This window comes from Chrysemys picta, chromosome 7 (genome assembly GCF_011386835.1).
Source record: "Chrysemys picta bellii isolate R12L10 chromosome 7, ASM1138683v2, whole genome shotgun sequence".
In the NCBI taxonomy this organism is placed as follows: Eukaryota; Metazoa; Chordata; order Testudines; family Emydidae; genus Chrysemys; species Chrysemys picta.
Window position 1 is genome coordinate 50,490,272 of NC_088797.1, and position 22,695 is coordinate 50,512,966.

Genomic DNA, 22,695 nt, shown 5'->3' on the forward strand with positions numbered 1-22,695 from the left:
ACGCATAGTGGGGGGGACAGTGAGGGGCTGAGAAGACCCAGGAATGGGGGAGCTGCCACCCCCACCCTGCCCTGGGATGGCAGAGGTAGAGCAGAACACCAGGCTCCATCTCAGGAGGCAGCCGTGGGAGGCAGGTGCCCAGGTCTGTGACACCCGCCCCCCACATGGCTGCTTTAGGGAACTGTCCCCATGTCAGTGTCTTGACCCCTCGCTGGGTTGCAGAAGGTGCCTCCTGCCCCCTGCCAGGCAGCTGCTATGCTCCCCATGCTTTGGACCCCACTGGAGGGTGGGGGAGGCGGCCGGTCTGAAACCTGCACAGGGACTGGCATCTACAACCCTTGGGGTTTGGTCCCAGCTGAGAGACGCCAGCCAAGCGTGGGCAGTTGGGGTGCTCTGAGCCCAGGAGGAGCATGTGTGTGTGAGGGGCACTGCTGGATCTCGCTAGGCCCTGCCCATCAGTGCTGTGGTGGGCTTCGGTCTCTAGGCTCTCAGTGAATAACATCCCTGATGCAAACTGCTCTGTGGAGAAGGTGCTGGGGCATGGGATGTGCCCGTGGCCTGGCAGCGCCTGCTGTTGGCTGCTTCTGGCGGGGACGTAAGGACCAGACCTGGGTTCCTGAGCCCCTGGAATGTGCTCTGGGAGCAGCCTGGGGGGATGGGTGGGAAGGACCGGACTTGGATTTCTGAGCTGCTGGAACAGGCTCTGGGGGGTGGGTGGGTGAGAAGGACCGGAGCTGGATTACTGAGCCCCTGGAATGGACTCTGGGGGCAGCCGGAGTCAGGAGGGCAGAGCAGATGCCCTCGAACAGCAGCCTTGAGGGTGGTGCTCACGGCACAGGAGGAGGATCACTCAGGGAAAATCAAAGCTTGGAAGAAGCTGAACTTCCCCCTGGGACCATGAGCTCCTGATTCCTCCCAGCACCCCGAGCTGCTTATGGAGCCAGCGATGCGAACCCAGGCTAATCCTGCCTCCATGCAGTGAGCCGGCCCAGCTGCTAGCCTGGCGGGAAGATGATCTTGTCGAAGAGACACTGTCAGGAGCAGGGCCTCAAAGCCGTATATCCCATTCCCCTGCCCGATCTGGCCCGTTCCCAATTGAACAACACAATCCATCTCCAGCTGGAGCGTTGGTGGGTGGTGGGCACTGCTGTGCTTAAAGAGCCAGCCGGGGGAGTGCCCGCATGTGTTTTGGTAGGTCCTACCAACAATCAGGCCCAACACCCACCGTTCCCCAACCCCTGCGAGTGGCCGGTGCTCTAAAAGGAATCCGGAGCCAGTGGCTCCGTTCCCGGCACGGGGCCTCTGACAGTGTCCCTCCTCCCCATGGCATCTGGAGCAAGGCCTGGGGGAGCAAGGCGTTAGTCTGAGAGGAGATGCGAGGACTGGCTGCTCTGTGCTGGGTGGTGGCACAGACAGCTCAGCCATTGCAAGGGGCATGCCCAGCCGGGGGTTAGCGGTTAGGTGCATGCCATGGGGGAGGAAGGTTAGGGAGCCCAGGCATGCCCTGGGAGGGGAGCCGGCTCCTGCCCTTGGGGGGGGTCTGAGCGCGAGTCCCACCTTGCGTTCTGCTGGTGTCGGGCTGTGGGAGGAGTCTGCGGCTCGGCTTCCCCGTCCTCCCGGCTGGACGCTTTGGGTCAGCGCAAAGGCCTGAGGAGAAGGAGCAGTGCAGAGAGTTAGAGCTGGCCGAGCCAGAGGCCACCCGGGGGTGGGTGGGGATGGGCACTAGGGCAGTGGGAGGGGTCATGCCCACCTGGAAGGGCAAGAAACTCCCCCCACCCCCAGCCAGCGCGCCTGCCCCAGCTCCTAGAGCGCCCCCGTGGCAGAGCCAGCGCTCTTGAGCCCAGGGCATTGTGAGTGTGCCCAGGCTATTGTGCGGGCCGCATGTGATTGTGCCCACCATGTGCTAGCGTGGCAACATGCTTGTGATGGCATGTGTGGGCATGGTGTGTGCCAGCATACGTGGCATGTGTGTGTGTGGCACACACTGGATGGGCCTCCTGCTGCCCCGTACTGACACTGACAGCAGATGTGGAACTTTGTGACAAGCCCTCTCCCCCACCCCCCGGTGATCACACACACACTCCAGGGACAGGGGGAGGAACCAAGACCCTCAGTTAAACCTCAGGGAATCCTGGCTCCCGCAGGGCTGGGTCCTGGCCCGTCTCTGGGACTGCGTGTGACCAAATGCCACATGGCTGGCTCAGACCTGCTGCACATTATGTATAACTGTGCCCTTTGCTCTGCCTGCCACATCCTTGTGACACCCAGACTGAGAACCCCAGGCTGCCGAGAGGCCAGGACAGCAGCAAATTCCCTGATGTGGCCTGTGGTTCGAGGAGCCTCAGGGCTTCCCAGTCCTTATAATAATAATAATATATGGAGATGTACCTATCTCACAGAACTGGAAGGGACCCTGAAAGGTCAAGTCCAGCCCCCTGCCTTCACTAGCAGGACCAAGTGACCTTATCCCACACTCAGCCAGGCTTGCCCAGCGGTGCCCATGGGTGCTATACAGGAGGTGCCACCCTGGCTGACAGGGCACATCTGACCTCTGAGGAGGGCACCTGTCTCAGCTGGGAATAGTATGGAGCCCACAGTTCTGTAGCACGACTGGGAAAATCCTTCCTGACCTCAGCTCATGCCCTGAAGCATGAGGATGATGAGGAACGCCAGGATAACTCCAATCCCACAAAGCTGCTGCGTGGGGCCAGCTCCTCCTTCTCTAGTCACCTTATGCACAGCTTCACTGTCTGCCTTCTCTCCAATGGACTGCAGTGCTGCGCTACTGGGAGGTACCAGCCCACCTGGACCCCAGGACTGGTGGGTAGAGCCTATGGCGAACAAGAGGCCCCACCCCCTCCAGCGACAGCCACAGCCTATTTGAAACCTGGGAGGTGGTGGGCGGAGCCTCTCCGAAAGAAAAGCCCACTCCCACAGCATGGGCACGGGTGGGATTAGATTTCCCTCCACCCCCCCAGGCTGGGGGTGACCCCCTCCTGCCTTGGCCTCTCGGAGGAGACTGACAGCAAGGGCCCGAGGTTGATTAGGGCCCCTGATGCTCACGGCGATTAGGGGATGCAGCCCCAGGGGAAACGCACTGAGATCCACATGAGCCCCTAAACAGCCCTAAGGAGGGGACAGCACAGACTCTGCTCATCAGGGATCACAGCTGGATTGGAATGGATGACATGGATGTGGGGGAGCCCCTCTGTCCCAGACCCCATCCTCTAAGGCAGGCAGCCAATAGAAACCCCCACATGACAGCCAATAGAAAACCAGGAAGGGGTGCATCCATTTCTTGCACAGAGTGCACAAAAATGCATGCCTGTTCAGCTTTGAGTGATGAACCCAAATCACACAGTCAGAACAAGGCAGGTATTAGCCAGGCACAGTCCATGACACAGCGGGTGTCACCGGGTAATGCTGTTCCCCAGACTTACAAGTTGGCCAGCTGGAAGAAATGCTGGTGTGGCTGGGTGCTGTGATGCATGTTCTGTAGGTGGTGGCTGTGGCAAGAAGCAGGGCAGTTTGCTCGCCGCTCCATCCTCTCTAACTAGAGTCAAGTCCAGAGGGCGAGTTGCTGCTGAAGAATCGAGTGCGTGGGCGAGATTCTTGGAAGGTTTGGGCCCACCTCAGTTCCGGGCCCGGTGGATACACTGCGAATCTCCCCACACTCGGCGTCGCTGCTTTCTCCTCCACTGGCAGGCTGGCCCACAGGCCCCGAGCTCTGCTGCTGCTCGGCAGAGGGGCAGCAGTATTAATGAAGCCATTCGCAGACACAGGCGGGCTTAGTAATGGGACCGAGGCGTTGACCCATGCATGGGATTAGCTCTCCATTAACACAGGACTGGCAACCCCAACCAGCTGCGATGCGAAAACCAAGATTCCCCGTTCCACACCTCACTGTATACACATGATAGAATAACCCAGTGCCGAGCGCTACCAGAGCTCTGGTGGAGCCGAGCTGAGGAGCAGCACCCGCTTACTTTGTTTTTCACTGTTTTATATGTGTCCCCGCCCTTGACTCCGGGGGCATGATCCCGTCTTAGAGACAAATACAAAGAATTCACTAGTGTAATCTAAAGTGAAATGTACCAAACCCTCTCTCTCATTTACCCCTCCCTCCCCACGGCTACCTGAGCATCTGCTATGCAAACATTTCTGCATTCCCCATGTGCCCCATGCCGCCAAAACTCATCAGCCTCCAAGGGGAGAGAGACATTCCAGCCCCTGGGTGGGACCACTCACTGCCCCAAGCTACGACGACGAGCAGCGCCAATGACTCTGCAGGCAGCCAGGCCCAAAGTGGAGATTCTCCCACCTCAAAGCTCCCACCTGTGCAAAGCTCCCGGCAGATCTTCAGCGAGAGCCAAGGGCTTGGCACATCTCAGCACAGTGCAGGGACCTCCGGCTGCTTTCAAGATGGAGCCCTTCCCTGCCCAAGGATCCTGTCCGAAGGGGATTCACAGCCCAGTAGCTGAAAATTCCCCCTGCAAGGAAATCCATGTAAAGCGAACCCCCCACACGCAGTTCAAAGACACAGGGATGGCCAGACGGCTGCTGTATTCCATGAGTGCCCCCTTTTGAGCTGGCTACAATGGCCCCAGGTTCCAGACTGCGGCTGCCTGGCCTTGTGCCGGAGACCTTGGCCAGGCCTCTTACGTGCCTCTCGCAGGGTCCATTAGGCTGAGAGCGACTGCAAGCCACAGGCTGAGCCAGGGCGACGGCCTCTTGGAGTAAATACTGCACCGCCCAGGGAGCCCTGCCAGGACATGCCATGCCTAGGCCAGCTCCCTGGGGCTGAGGGGATGCCACCCCTCTGGCTCAGCGTGCATGGCCGAGCAGTGCCTCTCCCCCCCCCGGCGCCTCACCTGTGCTTTGCGCCCCCTGTTGACAAAGGTGCAGATGGGGTTGTAGGCGCCAGTGCCACAGACGTACAGGTGGGTCCGGTTCCAGGGCTGGATCAGGCGGATGAAGTTGCCACATTCGCCCTGCGAAGCAGGAGGAGAATGAAAGGGGTTATGCAGGGCGGGGGCAGCATGCGCAGCATCCTCGGCACCCCCATGTCCACCCCAGCCCTGCTCGCACGGTGCATGCTCAGGCCTCAGATGTCAGGGCCTCTGGGGACTGGCATGTAGCCAGGAAGGTGTCCTGGTGTGAGAGGGGTGGTGTAGCCTGATGCCAAGCCTGGGGCTCCTCTGAGCAAAGGGATTCAAATAGCCCAGGGATGGTGGGGGTCAGTAGGTACTGTCAGGACCGACACCGCTGCGTGGCCTGGAGCTGATCCAACCCCAAGGACTCAGTGAAGGAACTTTCTCCACACATGGAGTCCCACTGGGAACGGCTAGGGCTGGTGTAGCCATAAGCTCCCCCACAAGCCAGTGCTCCCTGCCCTGCTCCGGGGTGCAGGCAAGCGGGCACCCCACCCCCTCTGCTCTGGGGCACAGGCCAGTGGGCGCACCACCCTTTTCTGCTCCAGGGCTGTTCTCACTGGGTCTGCATTCCGGGGCCAGTCAGGATGTGTTACCAACGGGTGAGACGCAGCAGTACAGCAATTACGGCTGGGTGTCCTGCTGGGCCTGGCTCGTTAGTTAAGGACCCAGGGTCAGGGCCAAGCATCCTGTTAGCAGCTCCTGTTTCCTCCGCGATGGGGGAGGGGAGCCTGGGACTGCAGCAGGGGAAGCCAGTGAAGGAGTCATCCGGCAAGCTGGGGGGCCGAGCGGGGGCTCAGACATGTTTGTCCCTGGGGGGCTGAGCTCTGCGGCAGGAGCGACAGCAGCTGAGCGACCAGTGGAGGGAAGGACTCGGGGTCAGGCGGCTGCCAGGCATGCGGGGCTTGGCTCCAGTGGAAGCAGCTCAGTGACCGCCAACCCCTCGCTTCCTCGGAGCCATGCACACTCGCTTGATGGCCTGACAGGAACCGCGGAGTGCGTGGGCTGGGGATTTCGGGTGGTGCCCGGCTGGTACCAGCAGGAGCCCGGCCTGAGCCTGGGTGTGCCCCAAGCAGCAGTGACCGCACGGCACACAGGATTTGTACCATCGGGCGTGGCGAGGAGCAACAGTGCTGGCTGCCCAGCTACCCCTCCTGACCCTATACTCCTGACAGAGGGGCCACAGGGCCAAACCTGCGTGGGCAGGGGCAGCCAGTGCTGCTCATCGCCGCTGCCATGGGGCTGGCTCCTGCACCAGGCCTCCCCCCCGGGCTCCCCACTTCCACTGTCAAGGACGGGGAGTGACGCTGGACCTGGGCGGGCCAGGCTGGCAGGCGGGGGCTGAGCCTAGCATGGGTTCAGGGGGCGAGATGCTGGGAGCAGCGGTGCAAGGGGAATGGCTCCACAGGTGCGTCCCATGGGCAAGATTTCTGAGGAGGTGCCTCTGCCCCCACGCCCACATTCTCTCCAGCTCAGGCCCTGAGACATCCACTGGAACGGGAGGACGTCCCCAGCTCTCAGCGCTCTGCCATGGCCACTCAGCCTCCCAGCACAACAAGGATCCTCCTGCAGGTTGAATGATGGAATGACAGAGCACCCAGGTGGAGATTCCCTGTCATCATTACAGCCCATAGTCCGTCAGCTGACTCAAAGAGCCAGTGTGGATCTCAAAGAGCCAACCCTGAAGGAGTGCCCGGGCCGGCTCTCCATGCCCGCAGGTGTCTTTGCCCAGCCCCCGGCCGCGTGCCCCCAGAAGGACTCACGTCGTTGTTCTTCCCCGACAAGATGCACTCGTCGATCCGCTGCTGGGACGCGGGCCAGTGAATCTGACAAAACAACAGATGCCGGGTCGTCACCTGGGGTTTTCCACTGGGTCTGAATTTAGATCTGGCTGAACCCACGCAGCCGAGGCCTGGGCCCCTCAGAGAGCTCCATGCCAGGGTCTGCTACCAGCTTCCCGGCGGGAACAGCCAACAGCTCGGCCAGCACACGGGGATCGAACCAGGACCCTGCATCTCACTGTGTTCCAGGGGCTGGGAGAAGCCGCTCTGGGCTGACAGACGGGGAGGTTGAATTCACTTCTCCCCAATAGTGGCTCCACTTCTGGCCCACAGAGAAGGCATCTCCTCCAGTGGCGGATTTAGAGTTAGTGGGGCCCTGTGTGCAGCTTCATTTTCACACACCCCCTCGGGACTCAGCCAAGAAAAAAAACATTCTCTCTTATCTCCCCCTTTCCTGTTTTTAATTCATCCTCCTATAAATAATGGGAAGTACATGAAAATAAAGTGAGGTACCTTGATTGGGGCAGAAGGTTGGGGTGCAGGAGGGAGTGCGGGCTCTGGGAGGAAGTTTGGGTGCGGGCTCTGGGCTGGGGCAGGGGGTTTGGGTGCAGGAGGGGGATGGGGGGGCGCATACTTTGGATGGCGTGGCTCCCAAAGCGACCGGCGCACACACCCCTCTGGCAGTGGCTCCTAGGCGGCGGGGAGACCAGGGGGTCTCTGGATGCCTCTGCCTGCAGGCACCGCCCCCATAGCTCCCATTGGCCGGGGACTGCGGCCAATGGGAGCTGCAGAGTCAGTGCTCAGGGCGGTGGCAGCACTTGGAAACACCTCGCCCCCCCCAGGGGCCGCAGGGACATGCCAGCTGCTTCCGGGAGCAAAGCGGCACAGAGGGAGGGAGGCAGAGCGGGCAGGGAGCTACCTTAGCCCTGCTGCGTTGCTGCTGGCATGTCTCTGCGCACCCCTTGTGGGGAGGGGAGCAGCGGGTCTCCGTGTGCTGCCCGGGGTGGGGGCAGTGCATGGAGCTGCCTTCCCCCAGCCAGGGGCGCACAGCAGCCGGCCGCTTCCGGGAGCGTTGTGGGGCCACCAGCCACGGCATGCAGGCATCCTGCCTGCCTGAGCCCTGCTGCGCCGCCGGCTGGGACTCAGGGGCAGGTTGTCAGATATTTGTCCTGCATTTTGGGGTTGTTGGTTTGTTTCATGGTAAATCTGCTCCTGGTCTACTCCCCTGCAGCTCAGGCGCCAGATGGGGGAGGCGGCCCAGAGGTAGATAAAGGACCCAAGAGGGGCTGGTACCCTTCCCGCTCAGCATATCCTGCCCCTTAGCCCCTCCCCAGCCTCGGGGATGGACCCACGATCTGCTGCTGCTGCTCCATGCCTCCCTGTTGGCCAGGCCCCAGGGCCACAGACCGGGGAAAGCTCCTCCAGAGAGGGCCCAGCTGAGCCCAGTCTGGTGGGCCAGCAGGGCACTTGTGAGGAACCTGGGAATGCTCTGGGGGTGGCTTTGCCACATGACATCCCACATGCAGTACTAAGAGCTGAGAAGAGAGGAGGCAGGGTCTGGGCAAGCTCATCCTCCCTTCCCCCACAGCTCCATCACCACACGGCCACTAGGGTTACCAGGAGTCCGGTTTTCAACTGGAATGCCCAGTCGAAAAGGGACCCTGGTGTTGCGGATTGTGGGGGAGTTAGGGCCCTGCACCCCTCTTCCCGAGATTCACTGCGACTCTCAACCAGCCAGTAAAGCAGAAGGTTTATTTAAGGACAGGAACACAGTCTCAAGCAGAGCGTGTAGGTACGACCAGACCCCCTCAATTAGGTCCCTCTGGGAGGTTCAGGGAGCTTAGACCCCAGCTTGGGGTTCCCTGCGTTGCACCACCCAGCCCCAACCGAAACTAAACTCCCAGCCCCTCCCGCTGCTCCTCTCCTTTGTTCAGTCTCCCGGGCAGAAGGTGTTAATTCTCCCCACCCCCGTTCCTGGCTCAGGTTACAGCTCAGGTAGCTTCCTTCAAGGGAAGTCCCACATCCCCACTGCAACCCCCCTGCAACATTCCCAGGTCAAATCTGCCCTGCTCCCTGCTCCGTCACACCTGGTGACTCCAGTAAGCGGTGCAGCAGGTCTAAGGCAGGCTCCCTGCCTACCCTGACTCTGCGTGTCTCCCAGAAGTGGTTGGCATGTCCCTGCAGCCCCTAGGCACAGGAGCAATCAGGGAAGCTCCACATTCTGCCCCGTCCCCAACCCCGGCTCCGCAGCTCCCATTGGCCGGGAACTGCAGCCAATGGGAGCTGCAGGGGTGGCGCCTGTGGGCACGGGCAGCGTGCACCACGCAGAGCTGCCTGGCCATGCCTCCGCCTAGCATCCAGACATGCTGGCCACTTTCAGGGCGGGCAGGCGGGCAGACAGGGAGCCTGCTTTAGCCCCGCTGTGCCACCGACTGGGAGCCGCCTGAGGTAAGCGCCGTCTGGATGGAGCAATCCCCATCCTGCACCCCAACTGCTACACCTGGTCCTTCCCGCATCCAAACTCGCTCCCAGACTCCATACCCCCACCTGCACCCCAACCCCCTGCCCCAGGTTGGAACCTCCTCCCCCACCCAAACTCCCTCCCACTAACCCGCACCCCACACCTCCTCCTGCACCCCAACCGCCTACCCCAGCCCTGAGCCCCTTCCCATACCCTGCCTCAGCCCAGTGAAAGTGAGTGAGGGTGGGGGAGAGCAAGCGATGGGGGGGGAGGAGAGGGCTGGAGTGAGTGGGGGCAGGGCCTCAGAGAAGGGGTGGAGCAGGTGTGGGGCCTTGGGGAAGGGGCAGGGGCAAGGGTGTTCTGTTTTGTGCAATTAGAAAGTTGGCAACCCTAGGGGGCCGTGCGTGGGCGTGCTGGGGGTGACACTGGTGCTGATTAGTGGTGCCTCGCTGGCAGCTCAGTGAGAGCATCACCCGGGGGCCTCATCAGTTCGGAGGTTTTCCTGCCCATCTCCCACTGCTGACACCGTGCCACTGAGAGCAGCCGCACTGGAGTGCTCAGGCTGCCTACGGAGGCTGGTGTTTTTACTGGGTGGCCCAGCTACTCTCAGAGCAGGATTAGCCAGTGCAGGAGCACAGGCACCGGAGCCCCGTCTGCTCTAGTGCTTCCACTCTTGCTAGCGCCAATGGGGAATCTTCAGAGAGCTCCCTGCAGAGCCAGCCCACGGGGCAAGTCTCCATTTAACCCTCGGCCTCTCTGCTGAGAGATCAGAAAGAGCACTGGGTCAGGGGGCATTAGGGAGACCCCGACTGAGACAGGAGCCCATTTCTCTGTCCCCAAAGAGACGGGAAGGGCCGTAGGATTGAGCTGGTCATCACTGGGGTGGGCCAGCTTTGAACCCCAACCTAGAAAAAATTGTACCATATTCCTAGCATGTGTTTCTCTGGCTTCAGCTCCCAGCCATTGGGCAGGTTCTGCCTTTGTCCACTATTTCCAAGACCCTAGCTATCGGATCTGTCCTTCCCACGCAGGCTCCCATCTCTGAGGATCAACCTTCTCTGGGATCAATTAAACAGCTGGAGCTTCCTAAGTCAGTCAGCAAAGGGCCCTGACTGGCTCTCGGCTTCCCAGCCTGCCAAGGTCCTGGGGGAAGTGCACACTAGAACTGGACAGTCCCCAGCAAGGGTCATGTCCTGGGGCCTTTGTCTCCCCCTGGCAATGACTCAATATGAGGTGGAACCAGGCAAAGCAGGGGATGGATGGTGGCTACCAACTCATTTCACTCCAGCCCAGAGGCCTAGCATTCTTCCCCCTCCTGCCCCACTTCTCCAGCCCCTCATCCCTCGTGGGCCCCCCAGGCGGGGGCAGGTCGGAAGGGCCCTTACGATGAGGGGCTCTCGGTTGATGTCGTGCAAGTCCAGCGAGAGGATGTAGTCCTTGCTGCCCACGTACATGCGGTCATGGTCCTCGTCCTTCAGCAGGATGCGGTAGTCCGTGGAGTTGAGCAGGAAGTTGAAGAAGTGAGCAGTGCTGGTGGCCTTCAGCTCTGTGGGCAAACAGAGATGGGGGGGTCAGGCTCCTCCCGGCGGGGCTCTGAATGCAGTGGCATCCAAGAGAGCAATGACCCCTCACCTCGGAATTAGTCAGCCCGCAAGACAGGGCTGTGATGGCCACCACAGCCTCAACAGCTGCAAGGTTCAAACTCCCACAGCTTTGGGGTGCAATAGAACTGCCAGGCTCTGAGCGCCCGACCCACACACCAGGTCCCTGCCAGGCTCTGAGCGCCCGACCCACACGCCAGGGCCCCCCAGCCTTTGAGTGCCCAACCCACATGCCTGGGCCCCCAGCCTCTAAGCCCCCGAACCACAGGCCAGGACCCTCCAGCATTCCCTCCTCACTCCTGGACTGATCTTCCACCGATCAACCCATGGGCATAAAGCAGCCCTTCTATTCAAGCCCGGGCACCCTTAGGCCAGGCAAGGAGAGGGCTGGCAGGGGATTACAATGACCCAGGCCTGGGTATCATTGGGCTGGGCAGGGATGGGGCTGGCAGGGGATTACAATGACCCAGGCCAGGGTACCCCTGGGCCGGGCAGGGCCGGGGCTGGCAGGGGATTACAATGACCCAGGCTCAGGTATCATTGGGCTGGGCAGGGATGGGGCTGGCAGGGGATTACAATGACCCAGGCCAGGGTACCCCTGGGCCGGGCAGGGCCGGGGCTGGCAGGGGATTACAATGACCCAGGCTCGGGTACCCCTGGGCCGGGCAGGGACGGTGCTGGCAGGGGATTACAATGACCCAGGCTCAGGTATCATTGGGCTGGGCAGGGATGGGGCTGGCAGGGAATTACAATGACCCAGGCGAGGGTACCCCTGGGCCAGGCAGGGCCGGGGCTGGCAGGGGATTACAATGACCCAGGCGAGGGTACCCCTGGGCCGGGCAGGGACGGTGCTGGCAGGGGATTACAATGACCCAGGCCTTGGCACCATGTGGCCTGTGTTTAACGTGCTCCGCAGACTGACCATCCTTAACCTCAGGCCGGCCACCGTCCTATGGGACAGATCTGGGCAGCCCAGCCCCGTCCTTGCCCCATCCCTCTTTGCACCTCCACCCGCCCTTCCGCCACCTCTGTTCGCTCTCCTAAAGGCTAACACTGGACATGCCGATGGTGCCTTTCACATCAAGAGATCCGAGCCCACAGCCCTTTCAGTCATGCCTATAGACACCCAGGTCACGTCATCAAACACTGAAAGGCAACCACCTCTGGGGTGGGACGTGTCTACAAGCCCACACAACACCGCCCAGGGAGCGAACAATCCTGTATCCCAATGAAATTATACAGGAATTTTAGCCTCCCTGGGGCATTGGGGTCAGCACCAGTCAAAGGGGAGCACTAGTCAGAATATTATCATCCATCCACCCACCCCCTCCCATTTCCTGCAGCACAGTGCCCTTTAGCACTGGGGTATTGGGGCTAGCACTGGCTCGGAGAGCACCCCCTACTGAGCCACCTGCCCCACTCCCTGTGGCACAGTGCCCCCTAGTGCTGCACTGGGGCACATACTAGCTCAGAGGGGAGAGCGCCCCCTACTGAGTCACCATCACCTTTTCCTTTAGCCCCTGAGGTTTCTGTGGAGACCACAGTGCCCTTCCAAACACGCTCCCCTAAGGACGCCCGGATCACACGGGACCTGACAGATGGCTGGGTGCCGCCTGGCACAGTGGGACAACCCCTTCACATGCTGTCACGGCGCAGGGCACTGGGGAACCCACACGGCACAGCCCCTGAGATAGCCAGGGCTTGTTCACCGCCCTACGGCATCACTCAGTGCTGTGCGCCTCAGGATGGGCAGAGTTGCTTGGGCTTAAGAGATTCATGGCTCAGCCAGTGGGCAGCTAAACGCCAGTGACCTGCCAACTTATCACTCCCTATCCCTGCCAGCAGCCAGCCATCTCTGCAACCCACACCCAGGAAGGTCCCCTTGGCAGAAGGGGCAGTGCCCTGCTTAGGCTGGGGCCCCGGAAACCAGAGGGCCCCGCCCCGCCCCATGGCGTTGGATCCTGCAGACGTTGTGAGGGCAGCTCACACCCACTGATCCCAGAGTGGGCAGGGGCAGGCAGAGCCATGGCCCTGGGGGGTGCAGAGGGCAATGTGGACTGCAGGGGCCGGGATCTCCAGCAGGGCCCATCTGGGTGTCCTTTCCCTGGCAGTGACTGGCACCCAGGCAGCGGAGCCAGGTTGTGCAGCGGGGGGTGGGCGGCCGAGGCCCTTGCACCCGGCCCTGAGGCATTTCCTGCAAATCCCTTTGGGAGTCCAGCCGTACTGGAGATCTCAGCATGACAGACTGGCAGCAGCTGGGCGTAGGGCCCAGTACAGGTGCCTGCTGAGCTGTGCCAGGACGTGAGCATGCAATGGGCATCTGTGCCCACAGCTGCCAGTTAGTGAAGGGGGGCTGCAGGGAAAGGGGATTCTGTGCCTCCTGGGAAGCTGGGTCGTAAGGCAGAGCGGACTGAGCATTAGGGTCTATGCCCAGCTGTGCCAGGCACCATCAGCAATTGCCTTCCCCTTCTGTGCCGCCTCCCAGCCTGTGGGTATTTAAGACTGGCAGCCTGTGGGGGCAGGGACTCTCTCGCCTGTGTACTTGCAGTGCCCGGCGCAATGAGGCCCTGGGCTCAGAATAAGGCTCCAGCGCCTCGCACCAGAAAGTCAAGCAGTCAAATACTCTGGCCGGCCCCATGGCAATGTAGAATATTATCATCCATCCACCCACCCCTCATGCATCCATCCATCCATCCATCCCTGTACATACACACCCATCCATCCATCCATCCGCCCCTATACATAAACACTCATCCATCCATCCATCCATCCATCCCTGTACATACACACTCATCCATCCATCCCTGTACACATCCATCCATCCATCCCTCCCTCCCTGTATATACACACTCATCCATCCATCCCTGTACACATCCATCCCTCCCTCCCTCCCTGTATATACACACTCATCCATCCATCCCTGTACACATCCATCCATCCGTCCCTCCCTATACATAAACACTCATCCATCCATCCATCCCTGTACATACACACTCATCCATCCATCCCTGTACACATCCATCCATCCATCCCTCCCTCCCTGTACATACACACCCATCCATCCATCCATCCCCATACACACCCATCCATCCCTGTAGATACACACCCATCCATCCATCCCTGTACATATCCCTCCCTCTCTCCCTCTACATACACACCCATCCATCCATCCCCATACACATCCATCCCTCCTTCCCTGTACATACACACCCACCCATCCATCCCTGTACACATCCCTCCCTCCCTCCCTGTACATACACACCCATCCATCCATTCCTCCCTCCCTGTACATACACACTCATTCATCCCTCCCTCCCTGTACATACACATCCATCCATCCATCAGTGATGGCAGAGCCTGGTTGGGTCAGGGGGGCAGGGCTGGGAGGCACAGGGAGGCAGGGCTGGGTGGCACAGTGGGGAAGAGCTGGATGTCGTAGGGCTGGGTGGCACGGGGGGCAGGGACGGGTGGCACAATGGGTCAGGGACGGGTGGCACAGTAAGGCAGGGCTGGATGTTGTAGGTCTGGGTGGCACAGGGAGGTAGGTCTGGGTGGCACAGGGAGGCAGGGCTGGGTGGCACAGGGCTGGATGGCACAGTGGGGAAGAGCTGGGTGGCACAGGGAGGCAGGGCTGGGTGGCACAGAGAGAACTCATTGAAGAACCCCAGCTCAGGACACTGTCTGCAGCAGGTGCCCCCACATGGGGTACAGGAGTGGGGAGGGGGGAATGTTGGGAGCCCCTGGTTTGCTTCTGAACAACCCCTCCCCCATGCCCCAGCACTGCCAAGGACACAGCTATTTTTGCCACGCTAATAGCCAAGCTGCTCATACTGGGGGGCAGGGGGAGGTTGCCCAACACCTGTCTCGCTCCTGCCCAGGCTACTGGTGCAGGATTCTCCCAAAAGGCAGATCTGTGCCCACTTTCCAGGTCAGATCAGCCCCAAGGCCCCCTCCGGCTGGGCTCCCATGCCAGGCAGGCCCAGCGGCCCCTGGTGCACATCGGCCACAGCAGGACTCGGCCATCTGCCGAGAGCTGCCCCAACCACCCTGCAAGGGAAACAAGCCCCACAGCCTGGCACCAGGGTTACACCCACTGCCAGGCACCAGAACACCCACCTGCCCGCGCCCTGTGGGCACTAGGGCTGCAAACCTTCATCCCACCCAGGGCCGGCTCCAGGCACCAGCCGACCAAGCAGGTGCTTGGGGTGGCACCTGGAGGGGGCCGGCGCTCCGGCCGGTCGGGGAGAACGGGGCCCCGGCCGAGCTTGCCGCCCTCCCCCCGGCGCTCTGGCCAGCCGGGGAGAGCGGGGCTGCAGCCGGGCTCGGCGCCCTCCCCTGCCACGCTCCCCGCCGGGGGCCGGAGGCGGCGGGAGGCTTTTTTGCCTGGGGCGGCAAAAAAGCCAGAGCCGGCCTTGATCCCACCCCAGCCACCTCCGCTCACCCTGTATGAGCAGCACAGAGCCCCCGCCCCCTCCCACCCCACAGAGGCAATAAACCCCCTACGGGGCGCGGTGTGATGGGCTCCTTAACGACACCTGCACCCTGGAGCCACGTGTCACCCCCAAGCCCTACTGGCACCAGCTCCCACAGACACCATGATCACCACGTGCTGCCCTGCCCCAGATAGAGCCAGCACAGATGTTAACAGGGGATTCGCCCTCCCCTGCCTCCTGACTGTCATGGCACTCTTCAGAGAGCCCCGTTCACCAGCAATGCCAGCCACACAACGCCCAGTGGGCTGCACCCCATGCATCTTGCCAAGGCGTACTCATACATCAGCCAGAAGATCAACCCCTGGGCCTGCTGGGGCAGCAACCATGGCTCCGTGTCAATGGGCACTGGCCAGGACTGAGCCGAACTCCTTGCTCCAGGGGCTGAGCGCCACGCATGAGTGCCAGTCCCACCCGGCTGGCTGCTGGGGATGGGCAATGCTAAACACAGCAGTGATGCTACCGCCCCAGCCCATCAGCGCCTGGGAGACCCCCTCGCTGGTTACTGGCTGACTGTACTCAGGATGGGGGGTCCCTGAGAAGAGCCCCCCACAGCCATCCCACAAGCTATGTGGCATGAATTACTCCAATGCCTGAGCTGGCAAAGCCCATCCATCCTGCCATCCTCACTTCCTCGCCATAGTTTAGAAGCTTCCCAGGTGCACACCTCTGTACTTCCCCCCACCTTCCCCCCACAGCCTTTTGGGATGAATGCCAGGAATGCAGTGGCCCGGAAGGAAGAACTGGGTTCAAACCACACACGAGGGACCAGATCTGACCGAGAGCTCAGCATGCTGGGTGCACCCTGAGAACTTGCTGTGACGAAGTGGGACTGTTCTTAATGTTTTCCTTGTTTCTCCTATGCAGTTCTTAAGTATCTAGGTGATGGGATAAGGGTGTATAGTTGCTGCAGAGCAAAGGGCCAGTGTACATAAATGCCCAACACTCTGTCTCCTAGCAACTGATGGCCTGGGCCCCTCCTCTGCAAAGGTGCCAACTGAAGGTGTTGGAGACAAAGGGATCAGGTGACCTCCTGGCCTGGGAAAGGAACAAAGCCCAGAGAAGGAGGGGCTGGACGGGGGTTGGAGTTTGGAGCTAGCTGGGGACTGGAAGGGAGGGCAGATGGTGGTCTGCCTCGCTGGGCCCCATAATGGATCCAGCGGAGGGGTCCCGTTCGCTGGACCTACAAGCTCTGTTTTAGACCGTGTTCCTGTCATCTAATAAACCTCTGTTTTACTGGCTGGCCGAGAGTAACGTCTGACTGCGAAGTGGAGGGTGCAGAATCCTTTGGCTTCCCCAGGACCCCACCTGGGCGGACTTGCTGTGGGAAGTGCACGGAGGGGCATATGCTGAATGCTCCCAGGAGAGACCCAGGAGGTGAAGCCGTGTGAGCGTCTTGCCCTGAAGACAGTCTGCTCCGAGGGAGAGGAGGCTCCCCAAAGTCCTGACTGGCTTTGTGGGGAGCAGTTCCAGAGCATCACCCGGGGACTCCCTGACACTTGCCCTGAGGTGCCTTGGCAGGAGCTGCTGGGTGTGGAGCGTGTGGGGAAATCTGGCCCTTACTCAGGTGCCTCATAGGTGGAGAGCTCTTCCTAAAGCCAGGCCTCACCTGAGATCTCCTGCCCTCAATGGAGTGACACCAGAGATGGCTCCAACCCTTGGCCATTTAGGCTGAATGCTGCTTGCTAGTCTTTTCTTTCTTTCTTTCTTTCTTTCTTTCCCTCCCTCTCTGGAGACAGGATTCCCCCAGGGACCCAGCAATGACCCTCATGCCCTTTTATCTCTGATCAGCACCAGCACACTGAAATCACAGGCTCTTGAGACTGAAGAACTCTCTTGATCCACCTTGTGCTGAGCTGTGCGGAGAGACCTGGAACTGATCCAGGGGAAGGAAAGCCCACAAGGACGAGAAGAGAGCGAGTGGTTGAATGGACAAAGCCGACCTGGGTAGGTCTGTAATGTCCCCATGGGGTATGTTTGTCTCTCACTATGGGAGCTTCTCTTGGCATCTAATGGGCCCTGCATGCAATGTTGTGAGCTGGTGAACCAGGGGCGCGGGCACTTTATATTCTAGGAAGGAAATATTCCCCCTTGGGAAGTTATTTTTAGCCCGAGTGTGGGAGAAACGACTGAGAGTATAATGAGGGTCATGAATATTCACGTGCTAAATGAGGCAGACAGATGGAAGTCAGGAGCGCTACAGATGCTTTGGGCAAGAGCCAGGTTTTCGTAAGCACACAGTGTCACTAGCACTACAGTGGGACTCAGTCTGGTTACATTATCCGTTCCTCTGTCCAACCCTCCCTCTGTCCATCTGTCCATCCATCCATTCATTTGTCCCTCCCTCCATCCGTCTGTCCCTCCCTCCCTCCGTCCGTCCATCCATCCATCCATTTCTCCCTCCCTCCATCCGTCCATCCATCCAGTCAGCCAGCCGTCCATCCACAGGTCCATTTATCCTCCCGTCCATCCTTCAGACTTCCCTATCTTCTCTCCCTTCCAGCCAGCCAGCCAGCCCACCCCTCCTGCCATGGCACACCCAGGAGGGAGCAGCAAGGAATGGCAGAGTCCCAGGCCAGATTACATCCATGGGCCAAAAGCAACATCAACGGGCTAGAAAAGACCTGCATGCGGGGTATGCTTAGAGGGGCACTGCAATGATGCCACCTGGATCGTTGGCCGGGGATGTGGAGTGATGCCACCTCTCAGGGCATGTCCCGGGATGCCCATCAGGAGCCGGGCAGTGTGGGCAGCCTGCAGCTGGCTCATCAGTACAAGGTGTTCGCTTCCATTCACCAAGGGCACCCAACGCTCCACAGGAGATGGGGGATTCCTCCCAGCAGTGCCCCATCAGCACTAACCAGGACGTCAGTGGCGTGAGCTCCCTCTCTCCAGCCCCAGCCTTGCCCAGCAGGGAGTGCTGTGGGGAGGGGGAAGGAGCTGGCTGTGGGGGGAGCTCCCAGCTACTTTAATTCTTTCTGGCAGTGCCCCTCCAGTGCCAGCCGGGATTTAGGCACACAAGGTCCCTCACAGCCATACCCTGGCAGTACCCATGGCATGATGGGCAGAGTCAGTGTTGGACACCCAACGGGTGTCACAGGGACACTTGTGCTTCGTTCTGCTCCCCCACTGCTTGGTTCTACCACGTCCCAGCCCTGACAGCCCCCCACAAACCCAGCTCCGCCCATACCCCAAAATAGCATGGGGTCTGGACATCGGTTCCCTTTATGCACTGATCAGCGTGCATCTTCTGCAAGGTCTTAGCAACCCAGCTCCTGGGACTGTTCTGGGATGGCGTACAGCACTGCCAGGCACCCACTCATCTCCCATCCCAGCCAGCTCTCTGTGTCGCTCACTGAAATCTGAAATCCCACAGGTGCCCGCCCTGGCCTCACACAAGTGGGGAGGGAGTCCCGAGAGTTTTGATTCAATCCCCCCTCTTCCTTGCAAACACTGAATGCAGCAGCACACTTGCAGGCCTGCGACCAGCAGTGCCCTCTGGATTTCTCCTCTGCATCACTGCAATCCCAGCTCTGCCGGGTATGGCTGAAATAACAAGTCCTATCAAGGTCATCCAAGGATGTCACGTGCAAGAGATGCCTCCAAAGTCTCTCCAGAAAGGGAAACTTTCTTTTGACAGACTTCTTCTCTACTCCAGTCTCAGCCTCTCCTGGCAGGGGGTGCTGTAGGGAGGGGGCAGGAGCACTGGCTGTGAGGGGAGCTCCCAATTACTTCAGCCCCAGGCTCTCCCAGCAGGGGGCGCTGTGGGGAGCAGGGCAGGAGATCCTTTAAGTGGTTGATGAATGCACCGACTATACCTATATGGCTACACAGGCTGCGGTAGGGCTATTTTCCAGGCCCCACCGGGCAGGGATCCAGCACGTGTCCACAGCCTCTCTGTCCCGGGTTATTACGATGGCAAAGCACTTGGAGATTTCAGCGACCCCGCCCTCCTTCCAGGGCTCATGAGAGCCCCGCAGTGCCTGGGAGAGCCTGCAGGGGAAGCCAGGTGCTGATAACAAGCTACATTTCCCTCCCCTCCCCACAGCCAGACAACCCACGCCGGGCAAAGGCTCCCCAGGAGAACCAGTCTCCAGTGCAGTCCCCTGGCTGAGCTAATGGAAGCGTGGTCTGTGGGCAGATGGGCTGGCACAGGCTACCCAGGCAGGGTGTCCATGGGTGTCTCAGCTACACTCCCACTGGGGGGAGCGTTAGACAACTCATCCATGCCCCGCAAATGCCCCACCTTTCCTGGCACCCTGCCACCAGGGTTTGTCCACTTCGATCTCCTGGGGGGCTACCTCCAAGCCGGACCCAAAGTCCATTGGGGCCTTTCCACGGAGAGCAACGGGCTCCGGACCAACCCTAAGGCCATTGACCCCAGCCCCCTCGGGAAATCCAGGCCGGGCCTGTGCCAATGGATGTTAGACACAGACCGGGGGGGGGAGGGTTGATGGGTGGGAAGTCAAGGAAGGGATGTGGAAGAGATTTGGGGAGGGTCTGGTGGGGTGGCAGGGAGGTGGAGAGCAAAGGTTGGGGGGGCTGGAGGGGGCAGTCCGTGGGCATGAGTCCCTGGGGGTGGGAGGAATAGATTCCTGCCCCGTCTAATGGGGGGCAGGGCTGTGACAATGCGGTTCTGGCAGAACCCAACTGAGAGTGCCAACTCAGGACAAATTGCTCAAATAGGGCAGTTACAGCCCAAGGCTGGGGTTTTTTCCACCTCTAAGGCAAACCAAACCAGCCAGACTAAGAGGACTTCAGTCTCACCCCACTGGCTAACTGCAAGTCTCACAAGCAATCTCCTTAGATACTCCAGTTTCCCAGTATTACCACCAGTACCACTCGTTATGGGGCCAAATGGTTATGACAACCAATACCCCAGTAAAAGAAAAAGGTTCTCCTGATCCCAAAGGACCAAGCCCCAGACCCAGGTCAATATACAAATCAGATCTTACCCACAAATCACGCTGTTGCCAATCCTTTAGAATCTAAAATCTAAAGGTTTATTCATAAAAGGAAAAAGATAGAGATGAGAGTTAGAATTGGTTAAATGGAATCAATTACATACAGTAATGGCAAAGTTCTTGGTTCAGGCTTGCAGCAGCGATGGAATAAACTGCAGGTTCAAATCAAGTCTCTGGAATACATCCCCCGCTGGGATGGGTCCTCAGTCCTTTGTTCAAAGCTTCAGCTTGTAGCAAAGTTCCTCCAGAGGTAAGAAGCAGGATTGAAGACCAGATGGAGATCAGGCATCAGCCTTATATAGTCTTTTCCAGGTGTAAGAACACCTCTTTGTTCTTAAATTACAGCAACATGGAGTCTGGAGTCACATGGGCCAGTCCCTGCATACTTTGCTGAGGTACAAGGCGTATCTGCCTTCTCTCCATGGGTCCATTGTATAGCTGATGGTCCTTAATGGGCCATCAAGCAGGCTAGGCAGAGCTAATCTCAGCTTGTCTGGGATGTCACCCAGAAGTATAGCATAAGTTTGCCATACAGACAGTATAGAGCCAATATTCATAACTTCGACTACAAAACTGATACACACATATAGACAGCATAATCATAACCAGTAAACCATAACCTTGTCCTAGACACCCCATTTGACCCCCTTTATACAAGATTTGGGTGCCACTACAGGACTTTGGTTGCAACAATGATCTATATGGTCCCAGTTTATGTCAATAACGTCACACCCCCAACGCAAAACGGATGCAGGAAGGGATGACACAAACATCACTGACTGCATCCCAAGAGCTCCCCATCCTGGGTTCTGTCTCACTACAGCTAGTATTGGGTTAGAAGCCATACCAGTGTATAACAGAAATGGTTTATCAAAATCATGTTCAACCACATGATTGAACCTCTTTACAAACTCAAGGTAACACTTAGTTAGAACAATAGTGGATTGGATCTGCTCTGGCAGCATGGTTCCTGTATGTGCCATGTGATCTTGCCAAGAGCTAAAGAAAACTGCTACTTTATCCATACAAGCTCGGGCCAATGTTTGGAACCCAATTAACATCGAATAAATGCAGATATTAATGTTCTTCATAGTCCAGGAATCTTGGCATTTAGCCATGAAAGCAATATGGTAGTGTGCCTCAGTCTTCCTTTTCATACAGCACATTAGGTCTGGACTGTCCTTTCCCCTGTGAAAAGTTCCCATATTGTTTATATGCATTGCCTGTGAAACCCCAGTGTAACAAGGCCTTTTAACATAACGTGTGTTTTCATGTATTCCTTTTAACATGTTCAAGGAATTCTCCAAAAGATTAGGCACATTGTATATTTTTACAGTTTGTGGCAATAGCAACACATTAATTACAAAATCTAGCAATAACAACAAGTTCATTGCAAGTGTCCATCTACAGTCATGTTTGTCATGCCACCCCTTTGGCTCAATACCATTGGAGTTTGGGCATTTTAGGGTTAACCTGTGGCTTCCCTTTGCAAAATTCAGTTTTCTCTTTCCTCCTTGTCCTGCAGGATCAAACCCTGATTTCTCTTGCTTAACAGAATTCACTGGCTGATGGGGTGGGCCCTCTTTGCTAACAGCTATTAGCAAGTCCTTCCTTTCCCAGCCAGGCAAGTAATTTGCACTACCCCAGACCAGAGCCAGTCCACCAGTTTTCATATTCGTAACTGCTATCATCTCCAAGGCTGGACTCTGTCTTAAAGAGATACCACACAAATCCAAAGAGTCTGCGGGTGAGAGTTTGCTTCCTCTCCCCCGCATCCTCAAGCATTTAGCCATAAAACTGCTCTGCTCTGACACATCAGTAACCAAATCTGTCCTCAAACCCTGAAGCACAAACTGCTCATTTAAAGAATCAGAAAGGAGACATTCCTGTTCCAACACCATTGTCTCCCCAACAAGTTGGCCCCACACAGCCACTTGGTTATAGGGATGCCTCAATTCCTTAACAACTTTTACTTCCTCTGAGACCTTCTCAAAGCTACCCACACTGGATCTTTTACAAGGAAAGTTAGTGGATCCCTTCACAACAGACAATTTTTGGCTGCTAGGAACTGAAACTTCCTTGATTAAATCACTCTCACACCCTTCAATTGCAGGGAACTGCTTGCACCGAGTACCATGAGGATTCCTTTCTCCAGGAGCTTTTCTAAGCAGCAATTCACCCCTCACAGAAATTCTGCCCTTACCCTCTTCACCTAGGGCTTGCTCTAAAGGCACACTTTCCTGAGCAACAACAGACTCTGTCTGGGTCTTACTTACATTCAGGATCACCTTTGGCCCATCAGGCAGATCTCTACACAATCCCCTTTCAGGCGAACCCATAGACTTCCTAGATAAAAGGTTAGAAATACTTCCCTTCTCTTTGCCACACACAAGCTTAGGAATTTTTTCCTTTTTGCTACAAGTTGTTAAACTGTCGGTAGGTAACACAACCAAATTACCTTTCTGCT

The 22,695-nt window shown here is 58.5% G+C and overlaps 1 protein-coding gene across 2 annotated transcripts in view; it reads right to left on the reverse strand.

The window, feature by feature from the left end:
* The window catches only part of SEMA3F (semaphorin 3F), a 106,216-nt gene that overhangs the window by 21,669 nt on the left and 61,852 nt on the right, over positions 1-22,695 (reverse strand). Inside the window, exons 3-6 of one of the 2 annotated variants that reach the window (XM_005289349.5) lie at positions 10,559-10,719; positions 6,695-6,757; positions 4,872-4,991; positions 1,558-1,647 (exon numbers count right to left, since the gene is read on the reverse strand). In XM_005289349.5, the coding sequence (XP_005289406.2) occupies positions 1,558-1,647; positions 4,872-4,991; positions 6,695-6,757; positions 10,559-10,719 (434 nt within the window). The remainder of the gene's footprint in view (positions 1-1,557; positions 1,648-4,871; positions 4,992-6,694; positions 6,758-10,558; positions 10,720-22,695) is intronic. The other variant, XM_005289350.5, reaches the window with a different exon arrangement.